A 25,354-nucleotide genomic window follows, 5' to 3' on the forward strand; every position below is an offset into this window, starting at 1 on the left:
TTAATATAATCATATTTATTAAAAATTACTACATTTTCCAAAAAAATTAGTGATATGAGTGACCTTGTTTGACATGTTTGCAACACATCTCTTTAGTGTCTGGCTTAGTAGGAGACTGCAGAATTCTCGTATCTGCTTCTACAGCCTACTGTGGTATTACATGTTCTGTAGCTTGTGGAAAACCCCACTGTATGAGAAAATGAGGATTGAGAAAGGCAAATGATATTATTATTACTAAGATGATCTTTTTGACCTTATGGACCCCATGAGGTCTCTTGGAGACTCCCAGAGACCAGGGACCACACTTTGAGAAGCTGTGTGCCCGGCTGTCTCCCTGTTAACTGGCATAACTAGTATTTGGGGAAATGAGAGAACTTGACTTTTTTGATACTGTTGATGGGCTTCCTGCTCCAGGCCCAGTCAAGCTGGAATGATTTCCATATGGCACATTTCAGAGCCTTTTCAGAGATCCAGGCCCTAAAATTGCAAAGGGGGTAAATTTGGCAAATGTTGATTTTAAAAAACTTAATTTAAAAATGTTTTACCACTGTATATGAACTGCGCATACATTCCTTCAGCAGTCAGAAACAATGGAACACAGCACCTGGTTAATAAGAATCAAGTAGGAAATTATCAGATGCTGTGTTATTATTTGGCTCAGATACCAAATATGTGAAGTAGGCCATAACTTACATGGTCACAAGTACTCTAAGGCATTTTTCTTAAAACTCTGTTTGACGAAGTAGGTAGTTTGGTCAGAAGTAGGGAATTAACACTCAAAATTGGAGAAACAGTTTACTAAGTTCTAGACAACAGAATAGTTAGCCTTTCTTCCATTTTTCCCCTCCTCCCAAACAATCTGATTCAAAGCAAACATGCACACAAAACACACACACACACACCCCAGAGCCAGCACTAGAGCCAACACCAACTTCCTTTCCCCTCCAACAAGACTTTCATGCTCTCGGAACCCAGGCTTTGCAACTGGTTCCTCTCCGCTCTCAGTGGTCTTAATGCTTTGCCCTTTAAATGCAGTATTGCTTTGTTTGGGACACATAGCATTCTTCATGTTCTTGCAAACAGAATTACAGAAGATGCCCCTGGCAAAGCAGCCAAGATACAGTAGCTTTATCATGTCAGAAGAAAAGGTTTCATTGATCCAGGAGGTGAGGCGTGGTGAGAATGGCTGCAGAAACTCAACCCACCCGAGTCCTTAGTCATTGTCAGAGAATCTCCCATGGCTTTCACAGATCAGTGACTACTTTGTTCATCACTCATAACCCTACTTTCTTTTCCAAAGATGTGGGAGAAGGCCATCAAGCTGAGCAAAGAGTTGGCTGAGACATATGAGAGCAAAGTATTTGACTACGAGGGCCTTGGCAACCTTCTGGTGAGTCCGGGTCAGAGTGCGTCAAGTGCCAACAGGCGTACTAAAATTTGTGTTTGTGAAAATATTTTTGTATGTTTGAGAAAGTCAAGATAAACAATGTTCTTTACAATGGAAAAGTAAACCTTAAAAGAAAAATGAAAAAAAAAAGATGAGGTCCAAAAGGTGTTATCATTATTCCTCCAGATTATCTGTGCTAAAGGGCTCCAGATCCTTGCCTATAGACCTTTCTCCCTTCTCGGTGCCTTTTGTTTCTCTAGGGTAGGGACCCTCCATGTTCCTGACCCATCCCCTCTTTACCCTCTCAGTTACTCTGCCTTCTGTGAACACTATACATATTTCAAATATTTTCTGACATCTTCTGTTCATCAAAATTACTTGTTTGTGGTTCACATCCTCAGGGTCCTGCTGAATGAATGAACTGCTAACCTTTGAGCTTTGGGGAGTTTTGCTTTTTTGTGCATGTGTTTTTGTTTTTTTGGGGGGGTGTGGTTTGCTTTTTTTTCCTCCCTTGTGCACATTTTGCTAAGTTGTAAAATGCTTCTGCTGGATCTTGATTCTCAGATTTTGCCTCCCTCCTCCCAAAATGTCACTAGGGTGCTATACTTTTACAGTTCCATGAACTTATGTGTTAGGCCTGGCCATTGGCACAAGTCGACTATTTAAAAACCATATAGCAAAACAAAAATAACCCTCTAAAAATGTCCAGTGGTGGGCCAGCACACATTGCATTTGATAATTTTTAGTAACAGAATTGCAAAAAGTCAGGTCACCCATTGTTATGTAGTAATAACGGTTGACCTTTGAACAATGTGGGGTGGGGAGCTTAGGGGTGCCAATCCCCCCACCAACCGTTGAAAATCCGCATATAACTTAGACTCCCCTCAAACTGAACTACTGATAGCCTATTATTGACTAGAAGCCTTATTGATAACATGGACAATTGATCAACACATACCTTGTATATGTATTATATGCTATGTCCTTACAATAAAGTAAGATAGAAATGTTAAGAAAATTGAAAGGAAGAAAAAATGTTCCAGTACTATACTGTATGTATCAAAAATATCTGCATGTAAGTGGATTCATACATTTTAAACACCTGTTGTTCAAGGGTCAAGCGTAGTTTATTTGAGGGGAGAGTTGCCAAGATAACTTTGAAAAGAACTTGCTGGTGTGTTGTACCATCTCCTGCTACATACACACAAAAATCACTTTAAATTTCATGAACTAAATGGAGCTGTTAGTGATAGAACACGTTACCCTGCTGCAAAAACATTGTGCTAGAAACCTTCACCTAAATAAAGTATGTAATACAGTCGTGGGACCTACGGGGGCCTAGGGACATGCCCCAGAGACCCCAGGTCTGGCTACCTATTTTTCTTTCTTTAAGGCTTGCCCTCAGCCCTGGCTGGGAAACCTGTTCCCCTGCGAAGGATTAAAGCTAGGGCTGGGACCAGATACTGAAAAACAGAACATCACCACCACCTTCTGGGCACTTGTTGCTGAGCCAAGGACTTTTATCCAAACCACCTGTGTGAACCAAAAAGTTCTTTATCTTCTTTTCTCACATCTCTGTTTAAGTGCAGCCACCCTCTGTGAATCTCAGAGAGGGCTTTTTAACCTTTTGGGGGTACTGAACCCTCTTCAGGAAGCGGGTGATAGCTACACACCACACAGCCTCCCTCCACAGAGGAATGCAAAGGCGAGCATCTTCCCACAGGCAACGTCAGAGATTGCCAGACCCTCTGAGGCTCATTCATGGGCCCAGGTCCAAACTCTTCCATCCAAGAAAGGGATAACTTTTTGGCCTACAAGATAATTTCCTAAGATTTTTCATTTGTGTGTTGGCCCATGGGAAACAACAAAGCAAATAGTCTGATCTTCCCCACCCCTCCGTGGTGCCCTTGTAACCTCCCTGTGGAATGTCTTATTTTGTTTTCCAGAAAAAAAGAGCCTCATTTTATGAGAACATCATTAAAGCAATGAGGCCTCAACCTGAATACTTTGCTGTTGGATACTACGGACAGGGCTTTCCTTCTTTCCTCCGGGTAAGAAACCTCAGGGTGGTCCTCCAAGCCATTAAGCCATGCAGTCCGAAGGAGGGAGGGTCTTCATCTCTTTTCCAGATGGATCTTGTGTGTTAGCAGCTGGAGGCCTGAGTTCTCACTGTGGGAGGTCGGGGAGGGAAACCACTTCCTGCGTGGCCGGCCTCTTCACCCCACACCCCCAGCCTCGGGGTTTCTGGCAGCTTTTTTGTAAAATGACTTTTCCCAGGTGGAATGAAAAAGGGAAAAACAGAACCATCCCCTCCACTGGTCTGCTGCTACAGCTCAGGCTGGGGAAAAGTGTGGATTGATGTATTTAGTTGTTTATTTTATTTCCAGCCAGAGCTGGTTTAAAAGCAAATATCCCGAGGACAAGACTATGAAAGTTTCACAAAAATAAAAACAGGTGTTGTAATAGTGAGAAGGACCATGTGTTTTCTTCCTTCTCAAAATTTTCCTATGTGATACCGATTTTAAAATCTAAAAACCAAAATCTTATTCCCTCCCACCCCTCACTCCCCCACACTCACAAAGGAAGCCTCTGTAGAGCTGGCTGTATTTAAACACATTATCCACTTTCCTTCTACTGATTTAAGAAAAAGTGGGAAAGGAAGTACTTTACATTTCTCATAGTGCTCAATGAGGAGGAAACTCATTCATTAACTATTTACTAAGCACCTACTTACTGTGTGCCAGGCACATACAAGGCAGATGATAATCAGATACGATCCTTACTCTCATGGAATCTACAGCCTCATGGGTGTAATGTTAATAATCACACAAATGAATGGAAATTGAAACTGACCAAGACGGGTATTCTAGGTTATAAGACTTGGTTAACCAGGGAGTATTTACCCAAGTAACATAAAAACTCATGTTCACACGAAAAAAATTGCACATGATTGTCTATAGCACCATTATTTATAATCAACCAAACACTGGCTACAACTCACATGTCCCTCAATTGGTGAAGGAATAAACAAACTGTGGCATAGCCATACAATGGAATTCTACACTGTAATAAAAAGGAATAAACTCCTGGTACACAAGCATGTGGATGAGTCTCTGATGCATTGTGCCAAGTAAAAGAACTTAGATCATAAAGTCTACATACTTGGACTTTATTTCTATGGCACCTGGCCAAACCAATATTTACAGTAGAGGTAGAGAGAAGAGGCATCATCATTTTGTATTTGTGGGTGAGGGTTGGGTTTCAGAGGCATGGGGAAGTTTTTGGGTGGTGAAACTGTTCTGTATTTTGATTATGATCATGGTTATGTTTGTCAAAAGTCACAGAATTTTACACTAAAGAGAGTAGATCTTACTATATGTAAATTATGCCTGAAGTTTTTTTAAGAGTCAGGAAAGACTTCCCAGGGAATTTCTGCTTCAGGTGCAATTTGAAAGGCAAGCTTGGAGTTACAGAGATAAAGGTGGTAGGAAAAAAGCCTTCCAGGCAGAGGAAGTGGCCAGCAAGAGCATGGCAGTGCCCAGGAATGAAAGACCAGTGCAGCGGGACCAAAGGCAGTAGGGTGTGCGGGGAGTTGCAGCACGGGCTGTGGGGAGAGCACCCATGGCAGGGCCATGGGGTTGCCCTGGCTGTTGTGTCAGCATCCCAAAAGCAGGAGGGATTCTCCTCATTTTGGATTCTGTGTGCTGGCAAGGTCATCATCTGGCTGCTACGGACAGTGGTTGGATGTATGTAGATAGCCTCTAGAGACTATTGCAGATGTTGAGAGAAGGAAGGGAAGGCAGGTCGTCCTTAGGAAGTGGCTTTAGAGAAAAATGGAAAGATTTAGAATGACAGAGTAGTGGCATTTGATGATTATTGTTGGGACATGTGGGTGAGGAAGGAGGGAGGTGGCAAGAATGATTTCTAGGAGAAAAAAAAAGAATGATTTCTAGGTTTCTGGCTGCATAACTGGAAGGGCTGTGGAGCCATCCACTAAGACAGCAAGACTAGAAAACAATAGAGTCATGGTGTAGAGAGATTCAATCCATTCATTGAATAAATATTTATTGAACTCTTACTCTGGGCCTTGCTGTTTTATAGGCTTGGGGGCACAGTCCCAAACAACCCAAATCCTTGAAATTATGGAATTTATATTCTAGTTTGGAGACACACAAAAAGTAAGTGAAACATTTAGTACATCTGACAGCCTAGAACAGTGCCACACCCCGTGTAGACATTCCATAAGTATCATGGAGAAAATGTCGAGGCAGGTGAAGAGAGAGGCAGGTGATGGGGGTGGAGTTGCAATTTAAAGTAGAGTGAATGGAAGATATCAGTAAGAAAATGACATCTGAGCAAAAACTTGGAAGAAGTGAGGGAATAAGCGAGGTGACCATTAAGAGTTGAGATGTGGTGCCAGGTGCAAAAGCCAAGAGGTTGGAGGATTGTGAACAAGAGGGCAAGTAGGGCAGGATGGGTAGGTGGCTTGGTTCCCAGCTCACAGATGGCCTTTCAGATCTTTATACATTCTTCATGTAAGTCTGGCTTGGACCATCCTTGGTGTGAGGTGCATTTGGAACATCCAAAAGATGAGAGTCAACAATTTGGTACAACGGACCCAGAACTCAGTTTCCAGACTGGAGATGAAGTTGGTGGCTTATTCGAGGTTGGATGGGATAGTGCAGGGAAAGAGAATGGACCACCAAGAGGAGAGGGTCTGGAAAGGAGCCTTGTAGTGGGTTCTAGTCTGAAATTGGCTGTCGGTCTTGGTGGGCCAGTCCCGATAAGGCAGTGGCGCCTGCTGGCCGAGTGTGTGTGTGTGTGTGTGTGTGTGTGTGTGTGTGTGTGTGAGAGAGAGAGAGAGAGAGAGAGAGAGAGAGAGAGAGAGATTGCTGTGTCACGTGAGCTAAAGGACATGAGCTGGAGACAGCACCAATTCAGTGCAAAGATTAGATTTTCAGGTTGAGAGAGTGGGGTCTCCATCATCTGCTGGGTGACTGTATGATTTTAACCAAATCATGAAACTTCCAAGTTCTCTGCTGTGTAAGTTAGAGAAATACTGCCCACGTCACAGGGCTGCTTCGGAATGAATAGCGTACCGGTGTGCTTTATAAACTGTAACGTGGTTTGTGGGTGTTCTGTGTTGTCAGAGTGCGCGGAAGCATGTAAAATCCTCGGAATGATGTAACCTACATGCCCTTCTGTGTTATGGACCATTTTGCCAAACCCAGAATATCTAACACTGCATTTTCCTCTTCGCCTCCTACCACCACCACCACCACCACCCACCCCCCGCCCCAGCCAGGCCTCCTCCTCCCCTGCTTCTGGCAGCGGCACCACTGCCCTTCCTGCTCCAGGGCCAGCCACCTCAGAATCCTCGGTGATCCCCCCGCCCCCATCTTCTTTGCCCTTCACCAGACACCAGGGTCAGACTCCAGATCCTGCAGCTTCTCCTTCTCCCACTCAGGCCTGCCCAGGATTCCAATGGTTGGCAACACACCCCACTATCCGCTGAGGTTGTTACACTACTGCTTTCATCACGTCGCTCCCTCCTGCCAGAACCTCCAGTGAGTTCCCTGGACTGTGGGAACTGAAGCCTGCCTTCCAGTGTTCTGGTTCATCCACTTACTTTCTTCTACCTCCATTCCAGACTTTCTGCTCGGTGGCCCCATCCTTTTCCCTTGTCCTGCTGGTTGATCACCCCTTCTCTTTCCCTCTTCTTAATCTTTCCCTCTATGCGGGCCTAGTCAATCCTGGGTCTTCCTTGAAACCCTCTCTTTCAGGCCATGCTGGTCTGTGCTGACCTCATGCTTGTCTGTTCCCTTCACATTGCTGTCCACATCTTACATTCAGTGCTGCCATATACTCTGCTTCCTTACCTACTGCAGCTTTGCCTGACTGATCAAATTTCATAAGGCATGGATTAGTCACATAAATCTTTCCCAGCTTGGAAAAATGTCAAGGTCCATTCCAGAAGATGTGGCAATTTGTACTGCCATCAGTGTTAATCCTAGGAGGTATAGCGCCTTCATGCTACTTGCATGATATAAAATGTCATACTTCCTGGTTTTCTGTTTCTGTCCCCCAGAAGGTGTTTTTTGAGAGTAGCGTCAACATTATATCCCTAGCGTCTTAGCAAATCCACTGCTTGTCCAATACATATTTGTTACATGAGTAGACAAGGGATTTTTTTTTTAAATTTATGATAGAGAGAGAGAGAGAGAGGCAGAGACACAGGCAGAGGGAGAAGCAGGCTCCATGCACCGGAAGCCCGACGTGGGATTCGATCCCGGGTCTCCAGGATCCCGCCCTGGGCCAAAGGCAGGCGCTAAACCGCTGTGCCACCCAGGGATCCCGACAAGGCATTTTTTAAAAAACATTTTCGAGGACAATATGGTCCCAAGGTTTAGTTAAAAATGGATCATGTATGGGCTGCCAAAGCTGAGTACTCATCTGAGCAGCATCAGATGAGCAGGAACCTTCGAAACATGGCTGCGTTTAAACTTGCATGGACAGCTGCAGCAAGGAGTCAGATTACACCCATGCCTGGAGCCTAGGAAATCTCTTTCTTAAAAAAAATCCAATTTTATTAATTTTATTAAACAAAGAGAATGTAGATTGAGATGGAGAGAATAGGATTTGGTGAAGTTAGATTCTGTGAGCCTTTGGTATTGCCATCCACAGTGACTTTCAAGATTGCCTGGGGACTGCTATAAATTATTTCTGTTCTCTGTTAACGGAGATTTGTTGTGTTCACTCTCTTCACACTTTCTTGTTCTCTAAGTCAGTGACATTCAAAGTGCTGGTCCACAACCAGATCATGATAAGAGGAGGGCTTGCACATGAATCAGTGCACTACCTTCCTTCATTGAGAAGATCTTGCTATGAAAAAAAATCAACTACGTTCCACAGCGTGCCTGGTGACATTGTGGATCTGTACTAGGGCACAAGCTCATTTCCTTGTGGATCAGTGCAGACTGTTTGCAGACCAGCTGTGGTCATGGGGCCACATTGTGAGAAGCACTGTGGAGGCAGCTTTATGCCTGTGACTTAGCTCCCCCAGTAAAACGTGAACCCTTGCCAGATGTGATGGTTGCTGCAGGGTAGACATCTGGTGAGAACTTGTTGGTGGAATGCACTTCAGCCAGCTGTGCTAGGGAGGCCCGTGGCTTCCTCAGCACCAGGATCTCTAGTTGCCTCTTCACTCTTCACACATAATCACTCCCCTTGCTGTCTCTGATCTGCAGAACAAAATCTTCATCTACCGGGGGAAGGAGTATGAGAGGCGAGAAGACTTCAGCCTGAGGCTGCTGACCCAGTTCCCCAATGCCGAGAAGATGACCAGCACCACGCCCCCGGGAGAGGAAATCAAGTCATCCCCAAAGCAGTGTATCCTTGCCTTGTGGAGACATGGCCTGGCCCAGCCACAGAAGCTAAGGTTTCAGTCATGTCTCTGCGCATGGTTATGTCCTGTGCTCTGACCACTCATTTAGCTGTTCTGCCTCAGTTTTCCATTCCTTGTAAAAGCTTTGGGACCCTGACATCCTTAGCTCATGGCTATGAAGTAAAGGAAATAGATAATAAGCAGATCTTGAATATGAAATGTTTTATAGCAATAGGGGGAGCTTGAGGATGACATGGACTGCTTGTTCAGAATTCTGGGTTCTGGGTAAAGTTATATAGCTCTTCTTTTGTCACAATGCAATGACTTATTGAAAAATTAATTATATACTTTCTTTTAAAAAAGAACAAACACCAAGAGGTCCATAACAAAATTATTTTTAACATTTTTCATAAGTTTTGTGTTCAAATAAAAATGTTCTAAAATTGAACAGTATTCAGAGAGAGGTGGATAAGCCAGAGCCAGTGCGTCAGGTAGATAAGAAAACGGGCTCTGGAGCTAACGTTTGCCTGGGTTCGAGTCTCAGATTACGTCAACTTGGGCAAGTTCCTTGATTTCTCTGTGCCAGTTTTCCCATCTACAAAATGAGGATGATGTTCATCCTTTCTCACAGAGTTCTTGTAAAGATTGAGTAAACATAGGTCAAATATTGGGAATAATACCTGGTACATAATAAAAATTCAGTACATATTGGCCATTATTATACACCTAGGTTGGTAAGTAGCTATAGAAAGATCGTAGAAAGATCGACAATAATAATAACAGACCAGTAGACAGGCACACATGTAAGAGAGCAGCAGCCTGCTAATACATAGCAGGTGCTTGGAAAGGAATGGTCTTCTAGGATAAATCCTTGTTTGGGTTATATGGGTTCAGAAAACAGTGGAGGTTCCTTCATGGTATGGGAATGATGAGGTCTTCAAGAACTGGATTTAGGATTTCCTATCGCTGGGCCCTCAATCCGCTCTGTCAACTAGACCAGTGTAAGGCACAGCCCAGTGGTTCTCAGATTGTGTCATACGGAGAGATTCTAAGTCAGCAGCTGTGAATTCTAATACTGCATCTGAGTACATGTCCATATGTTTCTGCGCCCAGGAGGCTGCACACTTTGCCCAGAAGGCCCGGCAGTCGCCAGACACAAGGCCTTAAACTTGAGTTTAAATGCTGTAGATTTTGAGACAGTATATTTGCACTGGCAAGAACAAAAAAAAAAAGTCATTTTTTTTTTTAACTGTCAAGTCCAAGAGACAGGTCTTCCCCCCACCGAGCTGGGTTTGAAGCCTGACTTCACCGTGAACCAGTTGTATGCTCCGGGTTTTCTCGGAGCCTTAAATTCTTCGTCTGTAGGAGATTTGTAACGTCCGACTGTTTATTGTTGTGTTTATTGGTGGTAACATATTGAGAACCTAGTTCAGCACCCAGCTATGGCCCACCATAAACAAGGAAGATGCAAAGATACCAGAAGTTCCTACTGCTCAGGCTCTGGCATCTGGCTGTTTCAGAGGCCTGCTTGGCCAAAAGAAATGATTTAAAACTGTTTCAAATCCCTTTTCCTTGATATTTCATTGAAGCCTATTTTCCTGTGGCAAGGTTGTTTGCCAGTGGTCTGACCTAAAAATGTCCTAGGATCATGATTTAATAAGGCATTTTGGTAATACATAAGGGAACCTCGCTTTCAGTGCAGTCCTGGCATTCGGTAAAAAGGAATAATTAATGCAGGTACCATTTCCACGCAAAGCAGGGAGAACAGGTGGTCCTTTCTGTGACAGCTTCATGGCCCAGCCCCTTTTCCTTCCTTAATGAGCTCCTCAGACATGCAGTGTTTCACCGTAAAGCCAGTGATGAGCCTGCCGCCCAGCTACAAGGACAAACCAGTTCCAGAGCAGATCTTAAAGTAAGTAGGGGTTTTTTGGTTTTAAAAACACTTTCCCTCTCACACAGTTTATCTGAAGTACATCAAAACCAAAGTCTTGGAAGCGCCTGGGTGGCTCAGTCAGTGAAGCACCAGACTCTTGATTTCAGCTCAGGTCATGATCTCAGGGTTGTGAGATCAAGCCCTGAGTTAGACTCCGCTGAGCACAGAGTCCACTTGATTCTCTCTCTCCCTCTCCCTTCACTCATGCACACTCTCCCTCAATCAGTAATCAGCCAATAAAATCTTTAAAAAAAAAAAACAAAAAAAAAGCCTTAAACTCATTTGGAAGATCTTCTGTTGTCTTAAACCTCTGGGTCTTGTATAGCAGGATCCCACAGACTGGGTGACTTATAAACAACAGCCACTTATTTCTCACAGTTTTTGGAGGCTGGGGAAGTCCAAGACACCAGCAGATGTGGTGTCTGGTGAGGACCTGCTTCCTGATTCACTGACTTCTTTCTCACTGTGTCTCACATGGCAGAAAAGGCGACAGAGCTCTCTGGGATCTCTTTTATTAGGGCACTCATCCCATGCATGAGGGCTCCACCCTCATGACTGTGCACCTGCCACAGACACTACTTCCTAATCCTATTGCATTGAGGGTCAGGATTTCCACATGTGAATTTTGGTATTCAGACCACAACTCTTTATTCTATTTTCAGTATAAAATAAGCCTGGTAACTCAAAAGAGATTTGGGGGGTCTTGGATTTTTTTTTAGGCAGACAGAAGGAAATCAGGAATTTGACTGTTAGGTTTCAGATCTCCTGGGTTTTATTTCTACTCAGAAGCGCTCTGAGAAGTGGGCTGAACTCACCTTGCCTGGTGGGGTCCCCAGTGATCAAAGGCCTCATGCTTTTTCCTGAGAAGATAAAATGCTAGTAGAATTGTGATAGAAACATACAAATGAAAACACAAACATGGATATAAATACATGTACCTTTTTAAATGGTAAACTGGAATGGATTCATAAATAATAAAATTAAGATTAATAAAAATAAGATCAAATTGTGCATCTCCTCCAGCCTTCACTAGGGAGACTGTTTTGAGATTGCTTAGTGGATAACACTTGGTCTGTGTAAGATGCGGCCTAGGTTTTACTGAAGTCTGAGCAAGGACTGCTTGTTCTAAGAGAAACTACAGCATTGTGGCCATGTCTTTCTCCAGCTACTACAGAGCCAATGAAGTGCAGCAATTCAGATATTCCAGGCCATTCCGGAAAGGAGAAAAGGATCCAGACAATGAATTTGCTGTGAGTCCACCCTGTTTGCCCTCTAAAACAACGTAAAGTTGACATCCAAATGAAGGCTTTCCACCTAACCAATGCAGACAACAGAAACGATGGCAGCCCTGGGGATAGAGGTGCTACGTGCTTACTACTTAGACATCAGGCCATCCCAGTGGAAAACTCTAGACTGGAACCCACCCCAAAACTGGGCTCTACCATCGGGCTCCAATGCTGCTGCCAGTATGAGCAAGTCACACTTCTCTGGACCTCACATTTCCCCTCTGGAGGGTCAGAGGGCCCAAGTAGATGATCCCTGGTAGTTTTAAACCTCCAGAATCCTCAAAATATGGCCCATTCACTAAGGAAGCATTTGTGACTAGAATCTCACTGACCTCAACCAGGGAGTGTTGCTCTTTTACCCAGGAAATGACATTTCCTATTTCCTTTCCTTCCACCAGACCATGTGGATTGAAAGGACCACATATACAACCGCGTATACCTTTCCTGGGATTCTCAAGTGGTTTGAAGTCAAACAAATTTCAACGGTGAGTCATCTGAAAGTGGAACTCAGAAAATTCTTTGTATCTCCAAATATAATAAGAGCCTTTGTTAAGTCCCCTTCTAGCCTCCTCTGGCCAACTTTGTTTTCCAAAAGAGAAATAAAAGGCGTGCTTGTATAATAGAACTCCTTTGTACAACTGATGTTACAAGGCCAACCCTAAAGGTTACTCACAGTGAATGACTCTTTTATGAGCAAATGAGTCTTGTCTCCTCATGATCCTGCCAGTGCACCAAACCATTTTCGGAATGTCTCCTTTGAGTTTGCCGTCAATCACATTCTCTCCCAGAATGTTTCCTCTTCTTTCATTCGTGGCTAATCACATCACCAGTCATCCCAGACTCTTCCTTCTCCATCATCCCCCAAAATTTCCCCCTTTACCTTTTTAAGATTCATTAAGTCTATTTTCTTTATTTCCAGCTCTACTACTGTCATACCCTGTTTTAGTCTCTCATTCATCTCTGATGGATGCCAGGGAAAAAGCCCCCTCGTTGGCCTCCTGCCTTGGCCTTCACAGGCCTGTTTTCCTCACTGCCTCTGAGTGTGAGTTCCACAGTGGAGAGCCGACTATTTTATAACCTTGCTATGGCTCCCCAGTGCCTAGAGCATAAAGCCCCTGTTCCTTAGCACACACATGCAGAGGCTTCGTGACTCAGCTCTGCCTGAGATTTCCTTTGGAATCTTCTGGAACTAAACTCATTCCATGTTATTTCAACCCTCCATAACAGTGGGGGCATTTTTCTTTGCCCAGAATGCTACTTCTGAACCTAACTACCTCCCATCAAAATTCATTTTAGGTACGAGCTTCACCTGGAAGGCACCTCTGAAATTCCCAAGTGGGTTAGATGCCTTTTCCCTGTGCCCTTTTGCAACCTGGACTTACTTCTAACAAGTTACTCCCATGCTTACATGTCTTGAGACCCCATTATAAAACCATAGGCTCCTCTCAGCCATGAATTAGATTTTAGCCACTGCTGTAACTGTGGAGCACAGCGCAGTACTTGACATGTGATACACTTTCAAGAAATACATCTTGAACAAATCTGAACTGAAATTTGATATGTTCCATACCACTAGTAATAAATTATTATTTTTCCAGTAAGAATAGGATTTTTGGATAGAGACTTTTGGAATCAAGGCTGTAGTAGACAGTCATGATGGCTTTCAATGGGGAAAATGAAGAAGGTGATTTTTCTTGAAACCTGGCTTTGAAGACATTTCTACAGAGGTTGCCCTTCTGAATCTTTACTGAATCTCATTTCACATTCATCCAAAATTCAACTTGAATATCCTAACACATCCCATGATTTCTGACTTCTTTTAACCACGGAACCATACTAAGGTGACTTATGTATGGTTTGAGTGTATGGCTTCTAATATCATTTCCCTTTTCTCAGGCAAGAAACATCAAGCCTCTTGCCAGGGAACATTTTGGTGCTGCAGAAGTATCTTGGATCAGATAACCCATTACTTTGTTGTCATCGATCTTCTCAAAAATCTCTGAGAAAGCTCTGCCTAAAAATCAATCATTATTATGGCTCCAATTTTTTTCCCCCAAAATTCCTGTGGACACTTTGCACCAAGAAATAATCACTGCTATTGCTCTAATTTTTAGGTCACTCTTGTACTTCCCAAGGAGACTTTAAGTAGCTTACTTGGCAACTTAGCAAAACCATTTCCAATTAAGTGTGGTATCCAAATAAACAACCTTGACAAGCAAAACCTCACTCTTCTATTGCTTGGTGAGGATTTTATACCTTTTATTTTTTATTTTTTTTAAGATTTTATTTATTCATGAGAGACACACAGAGAGAAGCAGGCTCCATGCAGGGAGCCCAACGCAGGACTCGATCCCAGGACTCCAGGATCACTCCCTGGGCTGCAGGCGGCGCTAAACCGCTGCACCACCAGGGCTACCCGATTTTATACCTTTTAAAAGGCACACTGAGGACTTCTTTTCTGTCTTTGCTGTGAGCTCACAAAATGCTCTTCCTCTCCCTTGTCCTCTGTCACAGGAGGAAATCAGTCCCCTGGAGAATGCCATTGAAACCATGGAACTCACCAATGAGAAGATCAGCAACTGTGTGCAGCAGCATGCCTGGGACCGATCCCTCTCTGTGCATCCTCTCTCCATGCTGCTCAGTGGCATCGTAGACCCAGCTGTCATGGGGGGCTACTCGAACTACGAAAAGGTGAATCCCGTGCATCTCCATGCCTCTCAGTGGCACCATGCAGCTGGTCAGTTAGTTTATTAAAGCTTCTCTGAGAGATTTTTCACTCTGCCATCTTTACAAGTGGGCAAGTGAAACTAATGAAAAGCCTGTCCCTGACCTCACACCAATCTAATATACCATGTCTGCTTGATTTACCTGCTATTCCCTCTCCCAACCCCTCTCGGCCCTGAGAGTTAGAAAGTTTACAGGTGGACTCCTCTGTAAGGGTACTCTGGAAGTGGAGAAGCAGAGAGAGAAAGGCAGAGCTAGGCTGGGAATGCCCACCCCAACTTGGTGTGCCGTAGGCTATATGGACAAATGCTGGACCCGGCTGGACCCTTAAATTAGTTCAACTAAGTGTTGTGTCTTATTCTGGAAAAACAAGAAAAGAGTGCTCACCAGATGTGAATCCATTGCATAGGGTTTGGATGTAGCACCATTTAAAATGGAGGTAATTGGAGTGCCCAGGTGGCTCAGTCAGTAAGGTATCTGCCTTCAGCTCAGGTCATGATCCTGGGGTCCTGGGATCAACCCCAATTTCAGGCTCCCTGCTCAGTGGGGAGTCTGCTTCTCCCTCTCCCTCTGCCCCACCCCCTGCTCATGTTCTCTCTCTTGCTCTTTCTCTCTCTGCCTCTCAAAATCTTTAAAAATAATTTAAAAAAATAAAGAGGTAAAAAAAAAAGAGGTAATGGATTCAATAGGTAAAATTCAGCTAAGATTAATTAATTGAGGCAAGATTTTTAATTGTTCAGTTGTTTTCAGTGGCTAAGTAATTTGGGAGTCCTCTTCCTAAATATAAATAAATATTTGACTGCTGCACCCCTGTGGCATAGTCTGGAGAGTGAACAGAAAGCAGAGAAGGTGGACGAGAGAAGGGCGAGGAGACTTTAAATGGGCCAATTTTCTTATTTGCATTTGTACACAAGTCCTGAGAAGACCAGGGCATTAGAATCAGCCACTCCTGGGACCCTATCCTGGCTTGCCATTGGCCCCTGTGGGTCTGGCTGAAATACTTCACCTCTCTGAGCCCCAAACTTCATAACTGAAAAAAGTAAGGTAAATAAGTAATGCTTGGGAGTGGCTGGTAGCTGAGGAAGGCATCTTGTGTGTAAGGAACATCACAGAGCAGTTGCCATATGGTTGAGCCCTGATGAGGGTTGGTTTTCTTCCTCCCTCCTGTCCGCTCAGAGCCAAATGAGCTCTGAATGTCCTTCCTGAGTAGTAGAGCTGCTAGTGCTCTGTGACTGCTATAACCATCTTTCTTCTCCTTTCCCATCAAACTTTGAACCTTCTTCAGGCCTATGACCCTCAGCAGCTGGGAAAGACTCCACACCAGAGGCCGATTCTAGTGTGCCCATGCTAGGTGTCAATACCAATCTCCCCTGTAATAACGAAATTCAACGTAAAACCAGGATCCAGAATACAATACTTTGTTATACCTTAATGATGTTGGTATGTTTTTTCGTATAAGCTAGGCCAACTGTGTTTTTCCAAGTATTCTTTTGTTTGTTTATATAATCCCCCTCAACTCAAATTCATATGTGCCAATATCTGAATAGGATATAATTTCATAGGAAGGTTTTTCCAATGTCATTGGCTTCTCATTGAAGTTTTTTAAAAAGGGGAAGTAGGGCAGGTAAACATAAATTTCAGATCTTTAGCTTAAAATACTTAGTTTGTACTTTTAATTAATATGTATGAGTTGTGCATTTCTAAACATAAGAAAAAGGTAAACTCATTGATCATCAGTGACCCCCATTGCAATTAATTGGGGAGTCCGTCATCGCCTACCTATACGAATGACCTATCTTAAAGCAGCCCATTAATCACTACCTGAGTTTTAGGAATGCAGGATCTGTTTACTGTAATTCATCAGCCCCTCTCTGTTGCGAGGCAGGACTCTCCTAAAAAAAAAAATAATTTCAGAGCACTCTGCTCCAACATTTGACTCAACCCGATGTTTGGGGAGTTTCAGTGCATTTTATCTTCTATCAAATTCTATCAAAAAAATTTTTTTTAACTTTTGAAGATTTAAGCTGCTTGTCTTTGGAAGGTAAGGGTGGATGAAGGTTTAAGCAATACTACTTTTTCATTAATTTCTCTTTAAATATGAATCTGGCTAGAAAGAGTGCTCTCGGATGTGCTCGCTTGCTTCCTGTCTGTGATACTTGACCTGCATTTATTTATATTCCTTGTTGTGTTAGTTTGCTGGGGCTGCCAGAACAAAGGCACAAACAGGTTGGTTGAAAACAATAGAAATATATTGCCTTACAGTTCTGGAGCCCAGTAGTCTTAAAATCCAGGTGTCAGTAGGATTGATTCCCTCTGAGGGCTATGAGGAAGAATCTGGTCCCCACCTCTCTCCTAGTTTCTGAGGGGTTGCTGGCACCCTGCGGTGAATATTCTTTGTTTATAGATGACCATGTTGTCCTTGTGCCTCTTCACAATATGTTCACCGTGTCCAAATGTCCCCTTTTTATAAGGACAGCAAATATATTCAATCAGGGGCACATGGGTGGCTCAGTCAGTTAAGCAGCTCCCTTTGGCTCAGGTCATGATCTCAGGGTCCTGGAAACTAGCCCCGGGTCGGGCTCCCTGCTCAGCAGAGTCTGCTTCTCCCTCTGCCTCTGCCTCTGCCTCATGGTCTCTCTTTCTGTCTCAAATAAATAAAAAGGACTTCAACTTACGAATTGGGGCAAGGTGGAGGCCACAGTTCAACTCATAATATCTTCCCATAGATGGAGTTTGCATATACTTTTTCCACACAAAATGAGCTGATCCCTGATCATTTGGGGGGGGGGGTACTGTATCCTGTAGTTTCAAGACCTTGGGTCTCATACAGAGGGATGGCTTTTAAAGTATTGGAAAAGAAGAGTGAGGGGAACTTTGAAGGCTGGTCTTTGAAAACACTCTCAGAAATGATAGTTATGGTACAGGGAGAAAATATATAACTCCCTTTTAGGACTGTATTGGAAATGTTCACCACAGATTTTTTTTTCCCTAATGAATGGTCTTTAAAATGGTCTGTTCCATAACACCTATGTTTATAGTTTGAGTTTGGGTTTTATTTCACTATTGTAGAGACTTAGCCATTGGGACCCGTGAATGTTTATTAACTTTGTTATGTGTGACATGGTCTTCACATATATTAAGCTTAAACGCAAGGTGCTTTTAATATTTTTAAAACAGGCACCTGGGTAGCTTGGTCGGTTAAGCATCTGATTTCAGCTTAGCTCATAATCTCAGGATCCTGGGATCAAGCCCCATGTGGGGCTCCCTGCTCAGCGGGGAGTTTGCTTCTCCCTCTCCCTCTGCCTCTTCCCCCCGCTTGTGCACTCTCTCTCTCTCTCTCAAATAAATATATCTTTAAAAAATATATTCATAAAACATTTCACATCTATATCTCATGTCCTCAGAAAGTCGTTTTTTGATACACACAGAAAGAGAGAGAGAGAGAGAGAGAGAGAGAGAGGCTTTTTTAAAAAATTTAATTTGTTTATTCGTTCATGAGAGAGACAGAGACACAGGCAGAGGGAGAAGCAGGCTCCATGCAGGGAGCCCGACGTAGGACTCGATCCCGGGTCTCCAGGATCAGGCCCTGGGCTGAAGGCGGCGCTAAACCGCTGAGCTACCCGGGCTGCCCTCAAAAAGTCTTTTGGATAGACAAATAGAAAGTGTGGCTATTCATATTCACTTAATATAGGAAGAAAATGTGATACAGCCTATATCAGATGGTAGAGGAGCAAAACTATCAGCCATCTCCAGCCTATTATTTTCTTTTTCCTTTATAATATCTGTGCACTTGATCTAACGAATAACCTTTAGATATTGTCATTTGCCTTTGTCCTTTGGGAAAGTTATTTTAAGAAATGCCATTCTGCTCTGCTGATAATTATTTGGTTAGTGCACTTGTGTGTGTCTGGTGATTGTTGAGAAGGTACTGTGATTAGGCATTGCATGATTCCAAAAAGATCACAAAATAGCACATACCCTTAGAATTGTCCGCTACGGCATCAAGGTCATCCCAGGAGAGGAATGAGTGTTTCCATAGTCGTTCCAGGTTTATCAGCTAGAAGAGAAGACAGTTTTCACCCATCCAGGCTCCCCCCTCCTCCCTCAAGAGTCAAATACACAGATAGGAATGTGTTCTAATTAATACTTGCATATGCTTCCCTTTTAGGCTTTTTTTACAGAAAAGTACTTGCAGGAGCACCCCGAAGACCAGGAGAAGATTGAGCTGCTGAAGCGTCTGATAGCATTACAGGTATGCGTTAAGGGAGTGTGTGTCCAACAGCAACCCCCCACCTGCTGCGCTCCATGGGGGGCCACGCGTGCACAATGGCAAGATCTTGTCTAGGGCTTAAATCCACAAGCCCACTTTGAGAGGTGCTTTTCTTTCTTTCTTTCTTTCTTTCTTTCTTTCTTTCTTTCTTTCTTTCCTTTTTTTTTTTTTTTTTTTTTTTTTTCCTTTTTTTTTTTTTACCTTTGGAATCACAGCCTATCTGTTTGTTTGGCTAAGTGACTCCAGGAGTAGCATTCCATCAGACTGTACAGTGCAGAGAGGGTCCTTCTGAGAGAGGAGGTTAAAGTCTACAGATTGGTTTGCTGGGCTGTTTTTCCAGTTGAGGCATGTTGGCTTCAGTTTCTCTCTCTCTCTCTCTCTCTCTCTCTACCTCTATCTACTTCAGTGAACAGTGGGAGAAAATGCAGCCATCCATTTCACTCTAAGGTTTAAAACCAGGAGGGCCTTAGCCACAGACATGCCCCCAGGCCCAGGTCGGTTTGCCTCAACTGTCCATCCATCCCCAGTTTAGGGCCTGCTTGTATCTTTGTGTATTTCTCTGCATCCTTGACCCAAGGGTGTCCAGTGCCCAGACCCTACACGGAGAAGTAGCGTTCTCATTTGGCAGATGCTGTGTCTACCAGTTGACCTGCCCATCTCTACCCTCATCCTTCCCCAATCTCCAAATCTGAAGTATCCCTCTTCCTAAACCGTATTTCCTTCCTTTTGTGCCCTTTTTCCTAGATGCCTCTGCTGACGGAGGGGATCCGCATCCATGGGGAGAAGCTGACAGAGCAGCTAAAGCCACTACATGACCGGTTGTCATCTTGTTTCCGAGAGCTCAAGGAGAAAGTGGAAAAGCTCTACGGTGTTATAACACTGGTTGGCTTTGTCTAAGTAGCTTGTTGCCTTCTTCAGTCTTTTTTTACCTGTTTTGATAATGATGAGTTTTTCAGCTGCCAAATGAGTCAAAAGAGCAGAGGAATGGCATGAAAATACTGGAGGCAGGGAGGAAAAGACATGGTGCTATTAGTGACCTTCTAAAGTTAGTGTGCTTAGATGGGGGTTCTCAGACTCTAGTGACTGTCTGAACCACCAGGAAGGCTTGTGAAAACAGATATATCTGGGCCACATCTCCAGAGTTTCTAACAGAAGGTCTATGGTGGCCTGAGGGTCTCCCTCTCTGACACACGCCCAGGTGGGGCTGATGCTGCTGGTCTGGGCCCATAATTCGTGAACCACTCTCCTAGCACTTGGGGTGTTCCTGCTCCCGGATGCTGCTTATTCCTGGCCTTTCTAGCCCAATTCTTAGTATTTTTCCTAGTCTTTACTTTTCATTTTGATGAAAAGTTTCCATTCTTCACACCTTTCAAAGGAAGAAAGAATTGTGTAGTGCATTTTACAATGCATATAGTTGATTTCATCATTCTTCAGACAGTTCTCATTTCTCCCTGTGACAGTTTTCTTCTTCCTGAGAAGTTGGGTTGGTGCATGTGCTTAGTCACCTTTTCTCTCTGGGGTGCTTGGCTGGCCCAGTTGATAGAGCATGCAGCTCTTGATCTTGGGGTCATGAGTTCAAGCCCCACGTTGGGCATAAAGGTTACTTAACAAAAAATAAATAACCTTTTCTCTCCAACAGTTGATTGAATGTTTGACTCCAGCTTCAGTTTTCCATTGTGGTTATTGTGTTTTTTTAAGATTAGTTTATCTATTTGAGAGAGCATGCATATGCATGCATGAGCAGGGGGAGGGGCAGAGGGAGAGGTAGTCAGCAAGAGAAGCAGACTCCCCACTGAGTGCAGAACCTGACACAGGGCTTGATCTCATGACCCTGAGGTCATGACCTGAGCTGAAACCAAGACTTGGATGTTTAACCAACTGAGCCAGCCAGGTACCCTATTTCTGCTCTTTTTAATATGAGTCCACCTTACTATCTAACTGTCTCACTCTTGAACCCCTGATTTTCAAATTCTCTTTCCTTGAACCAAAGCTCTGAATTTCCTTTTGTGTACTCCTGCCTCCCATTTCCACACTTCCATATTTCCTACCTTTTTCTCTCCAGAGTATCTTTGTGATCATTGCTTTTAATCAAGTGTTCAGTCGTGTCTAACCTCCTAACCTGTTGCCAGCTAAGAGCTTTTTCCTAGGAACATTTGTCTTTTACACAAGTTCCTAGATGAGAAGGACTGTGACTTTCACCTAATGAGTAGTTTTTATTAGATCCAGGCCAGTGTTTGTGTGTAAAATTGATAGGGTGTCCTATTGGGGCAAATCAGTCCTACTAGAGACATTTCTAACGAAAGTAGATCAATCTTCCTTTACTTCTTAAGATTCACCATTTATTTCTTGAGCATTGGGTCTACAGTTTGAATATAAAACTTTCTATTAGGCTAGTATTCTATTTTCTTGGTGGCTGAAAGAAGCAAAACTGGGGAAGCAGACCGAGGTTTAGCTCTTCTCTTGTGGTGGTGGTGGGGGCTAGACAATGAACAGCTTGGTTTTTCCTCCCTTATGTGGCTGGCAGCAAAATCTGGGGATTTTTTTTTTCCTCTAGTCTTAACAAGGATGGTTTAACCTAGTTGTGTTTCTAATTAAGAATATAAATCATTGCAGTATTTAACAAGTGAGGCAGCAGTGGGTGCCAGCCAAAACAAATGGCACTGCCACAGACAGAATGGGGGCTGCACGAGTCCATAGGGGCTGAACTCCAGGCTAAGCTCACTGTGAGATGTTGTGTGTTGTTCTTCAGCCACCCAGCTTGACTGAGAGGAAGCAAAGCCGCACAGGGTCCATCGTACTACCCTACATCATGTCATCTACACTGCGGAGATTGTCCATCACCTCAGTGACGTCCTCTGTGATTTCCACCTCTTCTAACTCATCCGATAACGCTCCTTCCAGACCAGGATCTGATGGGTAAGGGTTCAATTCTTAATTACTGGGGGCAATAGGGAGCGGGGAGGGGGTATCTCCGTACTAAACCTCTGCCTTTTGTCACCAAAGGGAGCCTTGGTTAATGTAAATGCATCACCCTTATAAGAGAAGTAATTCAGAGTATATCGTTGTTAGCCTCTGGATCATTCTCGTAGTATTCCTCGTGAGGAAGATCATTGTTTACATAATGATACTAGTTAGGAAAAAATAGGATAATGATCACCCATCATCCTGTCGCATTCATTTTTTTCAGAGTAATTTAGAGTCTGATTATTTTTCATCTGAATCAGTTTTCAAAAGTAATTGTAAAATTTATATTCATTTTGTAAATAGGTAATATAATTACATGATATGGAATTCCAGGGTACAAAAGGGATCAGTCATGAAAAATCACCTGTCAGTCCTTGACCATATCAGTCCTGCCCTGCTGAGGCAAGTGATGTCTTGCTTCAGGTTCTTGCTGCCTTCCCAGCAGCTCTTCATATACCCACAAGCAATACCTAAAAACATGTTCTTCCTCACACTTTCTTTTATCTGAGTGGAAACATAATTCTTTCTTTACCTTGCTTTTTTTTTTTTTTTAACTTCCTGTGTCTTAAAAATCCTTCCATTTCAGGATGTAAAGAGCCTCCTCTTTGCTTTAAGCTGCAGACATCTTGTGATATGTCTTCACCAGGACACCTTCCACCAGTGCCTATTGATGGATATTTAGTTGATTTTAATCTTTTGCCATCACAGCCATGCAACAGTGCATATTCTTAAAAATAATTTGTTTTGTAAATATAGGCATATCCATATGAGGAATATTCTAGAAGTGGAATTGCTTTGTCAAACATTTATAGTTGCAGTTTTCAAAATTGTAGTACATTATACCAATTTACAGTCCTATCAGCTACCTACAAGGGTGCCCATCACCCCCATCGCCCCAAATTGTGTATTATCAGCCTTTTTAATTTTTGCCAATCTGATACATGGAGAATATTTTCATGGCATAGGGTTTCATTTTGGTTTGGTCTTATTTCTCTTGTTTTGTGTGAATCTGAGCTTCTTTTCATTTTTTATTAGCTGTTTGTATTTTATTTTCTGCAAAATATGGTCATGTATTTTGGGTACATTTTTCTGTTGTGTTCTCTTCGTCTGTAATATTAGTTGGAATATACCTTCCAGTTTCTCCTTTGTCTTTTGACTTTGCTTCTCATTTTTTATTGAGTTGTGCTGACTTTTTTTTAATGCCGTCAAATAAATTAATGTTTGATTTCAAGACTTCTGGATTTTATATTATGATTAAAGGCCTTCTCCACTGTAAGGCAGCAAAAATTAATTTTAGAGTTTCACTATTCACACTAAATCTGAAATTTATTCAAGTATAAAGTGTGAAGTATGAGGTCAACTTTTTTTTTTTTTTTAATTTTATGTATTTATTCATGAGAGACAGAGAGAGGCAGAGACACAGGCAGAGCAAGAAGCAGGCTCCATGCAGGAAGCCCAACACAGGACTAGATCCCAGGTCTCCAGGATAATGCCCGGGCTGAAGGGGGCGCTAAACCGCTAAGCCACCCCAAGCTGCCCAGAGGTCAACTTTTTTTTTGCCACACGATCACTGTTTTCCCTGTAACATTAGTGAACAAACCATTTTTTCTCTACTGATTTGAAATGTCAACTTTATTACAAAATCAAATTCCTATATGTTCTTAGTCTATTTGCAGACTTTTTTCCCATTTCTTTGATCTCCCTACTTAAAAAAATAAAATATTTTGAAAAAATTAAGAATAATTAGAGTCTTTTTTGGAGTTGGGCTCTATGGTATTTCTTTAATCAGTGCAGATTTAAGATAAATAATAGTGAGTGGCTTTCCCTTTCATATATTAACAATTGAAAAATACCAAAGAGGGACCTGGGTGGCTCAGTCAGTTAAGCATCCAACTCTTGATTTTAGCTCAGGTTCTGTTCTCTGGGTTGTGAGAGTGAGCCCCACATTGAGATCTGCGCTGAGAGTGGAGCCTGCTTAAGATTCTCTCTCTGCTCCTCCCACCCTTCACACACACTCTCTCACTCTCAAAAGAAAGAGAAGAAAAATACCAAAAAATTAAAACCCATATTTGTAGTCTTTTAAAAAATAATAAAAAAGGAAAGACTAATTTGAAATAAAAAAAAGAAACTGCCATCTATGAGCATTTCCCATGTGACTCCAGGGGCTAAGCCTTACTCAGACTCTCCTGAAACTCTCTCCCTTTACCTTCAACAGAGACAAGACAAACACACTTTGCAGGAAGGGCAAACATGCATATTAAAAGCTTCAAATGATTGAAGCAGCCTATCAATCAAATACAGTGAGTGAATCCTGGTTGGATCTTGATTCAAACAAGCCACTTCAAGAGAAAGTCTGTGAGACAGTCAGGAAATGTGAGCATTGGATGTTCGATGAAATGAATTACTCCTTTTGTGGGACCAATCATGGGAGTGTAGTTATGAAGTGAGTCCTTGCCTTACTGAGGTATACTCTGAAATATTTAGAGATGAGATGATATGGTATCTAATAATCGCCTCCACATGATCCAGTGAGGGGCATGGAATGTGGCTTAATGTCTGTAAGAAAGCAGATTGACTGAGTTGTCCTTACTGACACTGACATACACATGGGAGTTTCTTAGGTTCTCTTCACTTTTTTATGCATTTGAAATTTTCCATAATATAAAAAAGTCCTTGCCTCCTCCAAATATCTTGTCTTAATATTTTTGAGTATTTTGTAACTAGTGATGCTGACTTTTAAAAATCATTTGGGTTGGGATCCCTGGGTGGTGCAGCGGTTTGGCGCCTGCCTTTGGCCCAGGGCGCGATCCTGGAGACCCGGGATCGAATCCCACGTCGGGCTCCCGGTGCATGGAGCCTGCTTCTTCCTCTGCCTGTGTCTCTGCCTCTCTCTCTCTCTGTGACTATCATAAATTAAAAAAAAAAAAATTTTTTTTAAATCATTTGGGTTTCCATTTTCATGAAATACCTTTTATATCCTTTGGCACTTAAAAAAAATTGAACTATTCATATTTTTCTTTTTGGCTTGTAAACGTTTCTTATATATTAAAGATATTTGCCATCTAAATTATGTCCAGCAGATAGTTTTCGTTTACTAATAACACTTTCTGCCAAAGCTTCTATTTTTTTCTTAAATACTAAGAGCTCATCTCTGTTTTTGTATTATTTTATTTCATACCACAGCTTTTGTTTGTGTGTGTGTTATGGGCTTTTTTTTTAAGTGGTTCTAATTTCATAGCAAGATTAAGAATGTACAGCAGAGCAGTACATTCATTACTACCAATGAAGCAACATTAGCACATTGTAGTCACCCGGAGTCCATAGTTCACATTAGAAGTTTCGTCTTGGTGTTGTAGTTCTGTGGGTTTGACAAATGTATAATGACAAGTATTCACCATTGTAGTAT

The 25,354-nt window shown here is 42.7% G+C and overlaps 1 protein-coding gene across 2 annotated transcripts in view; it reads left to right on the forward strand.

The window, feature by feature from the left end:
* DOCK5 (dedicator of cytokinesis 5) overlaps positions 1–25,354 on the forward strand; it is a 211,725-nt gene that overhangs the window by 177,517 nt on the left and 8,854 nt on the right. The window contains exons 39-49 of one of the 2 annotated variants that reach the window (XM_041766772.1): positions 1,301–1,390; positions 3,334–3,438; positions 8,635–8,776; positions 10,602–10,683; positions 11,870–11,954; positions 12,389–12,475; positions 14,505–14,681; positions 18,883–18,966; positions 19,729–19,866; positions 21,734–21,900; positions 22,535–23,613. In XM_041766772.1, coding sequence (XP_041622706.1) covers positions 1,301–1,390; positions 3,334–3,438; positions 8,635–8,776; positions 10,602–10,683; positions 11,870–11,954; positions 12,389–12,475; positions 14,505–14,681; positions 18,883–18,966; positions 19,729–19,866; positions 21,734–21,900; positions 22,535–22,541 — 1,164 coding nt within the window. In that variant the 3' untranslated portion in view covers positions 22,542–23,613. Of the gene's footprint in view, positions 1–1,300; positions 1,391–3,333; positions 3,439–8,634; positions 8,777–10,601; positions 10,684–11,869; positions 11,955–12,388; positions 12,476–14,504; positions 14,682–18,882; positions 18,967–19,728; positions 19,867–21,733; positions 21,901–22,534; positions 23,614–25,354 lie in introns of those variants that run through there. The other variant, XM_041766771.1, reaches the window with a different exon arrangement.

This window comes from Vulpes lagopus, chromosome 8, assembly GCF_018345385.1.
Source record: "Vulpes lagopus strain Blue_001 chromosome 8, ASM1834538v1, whole genome shotgun sequence".
NCBI lineage: Eukaryota > Metazoa > Chordata > Mammalia > Carnivora > Canidae > Vulpes > Vulpes lagopus.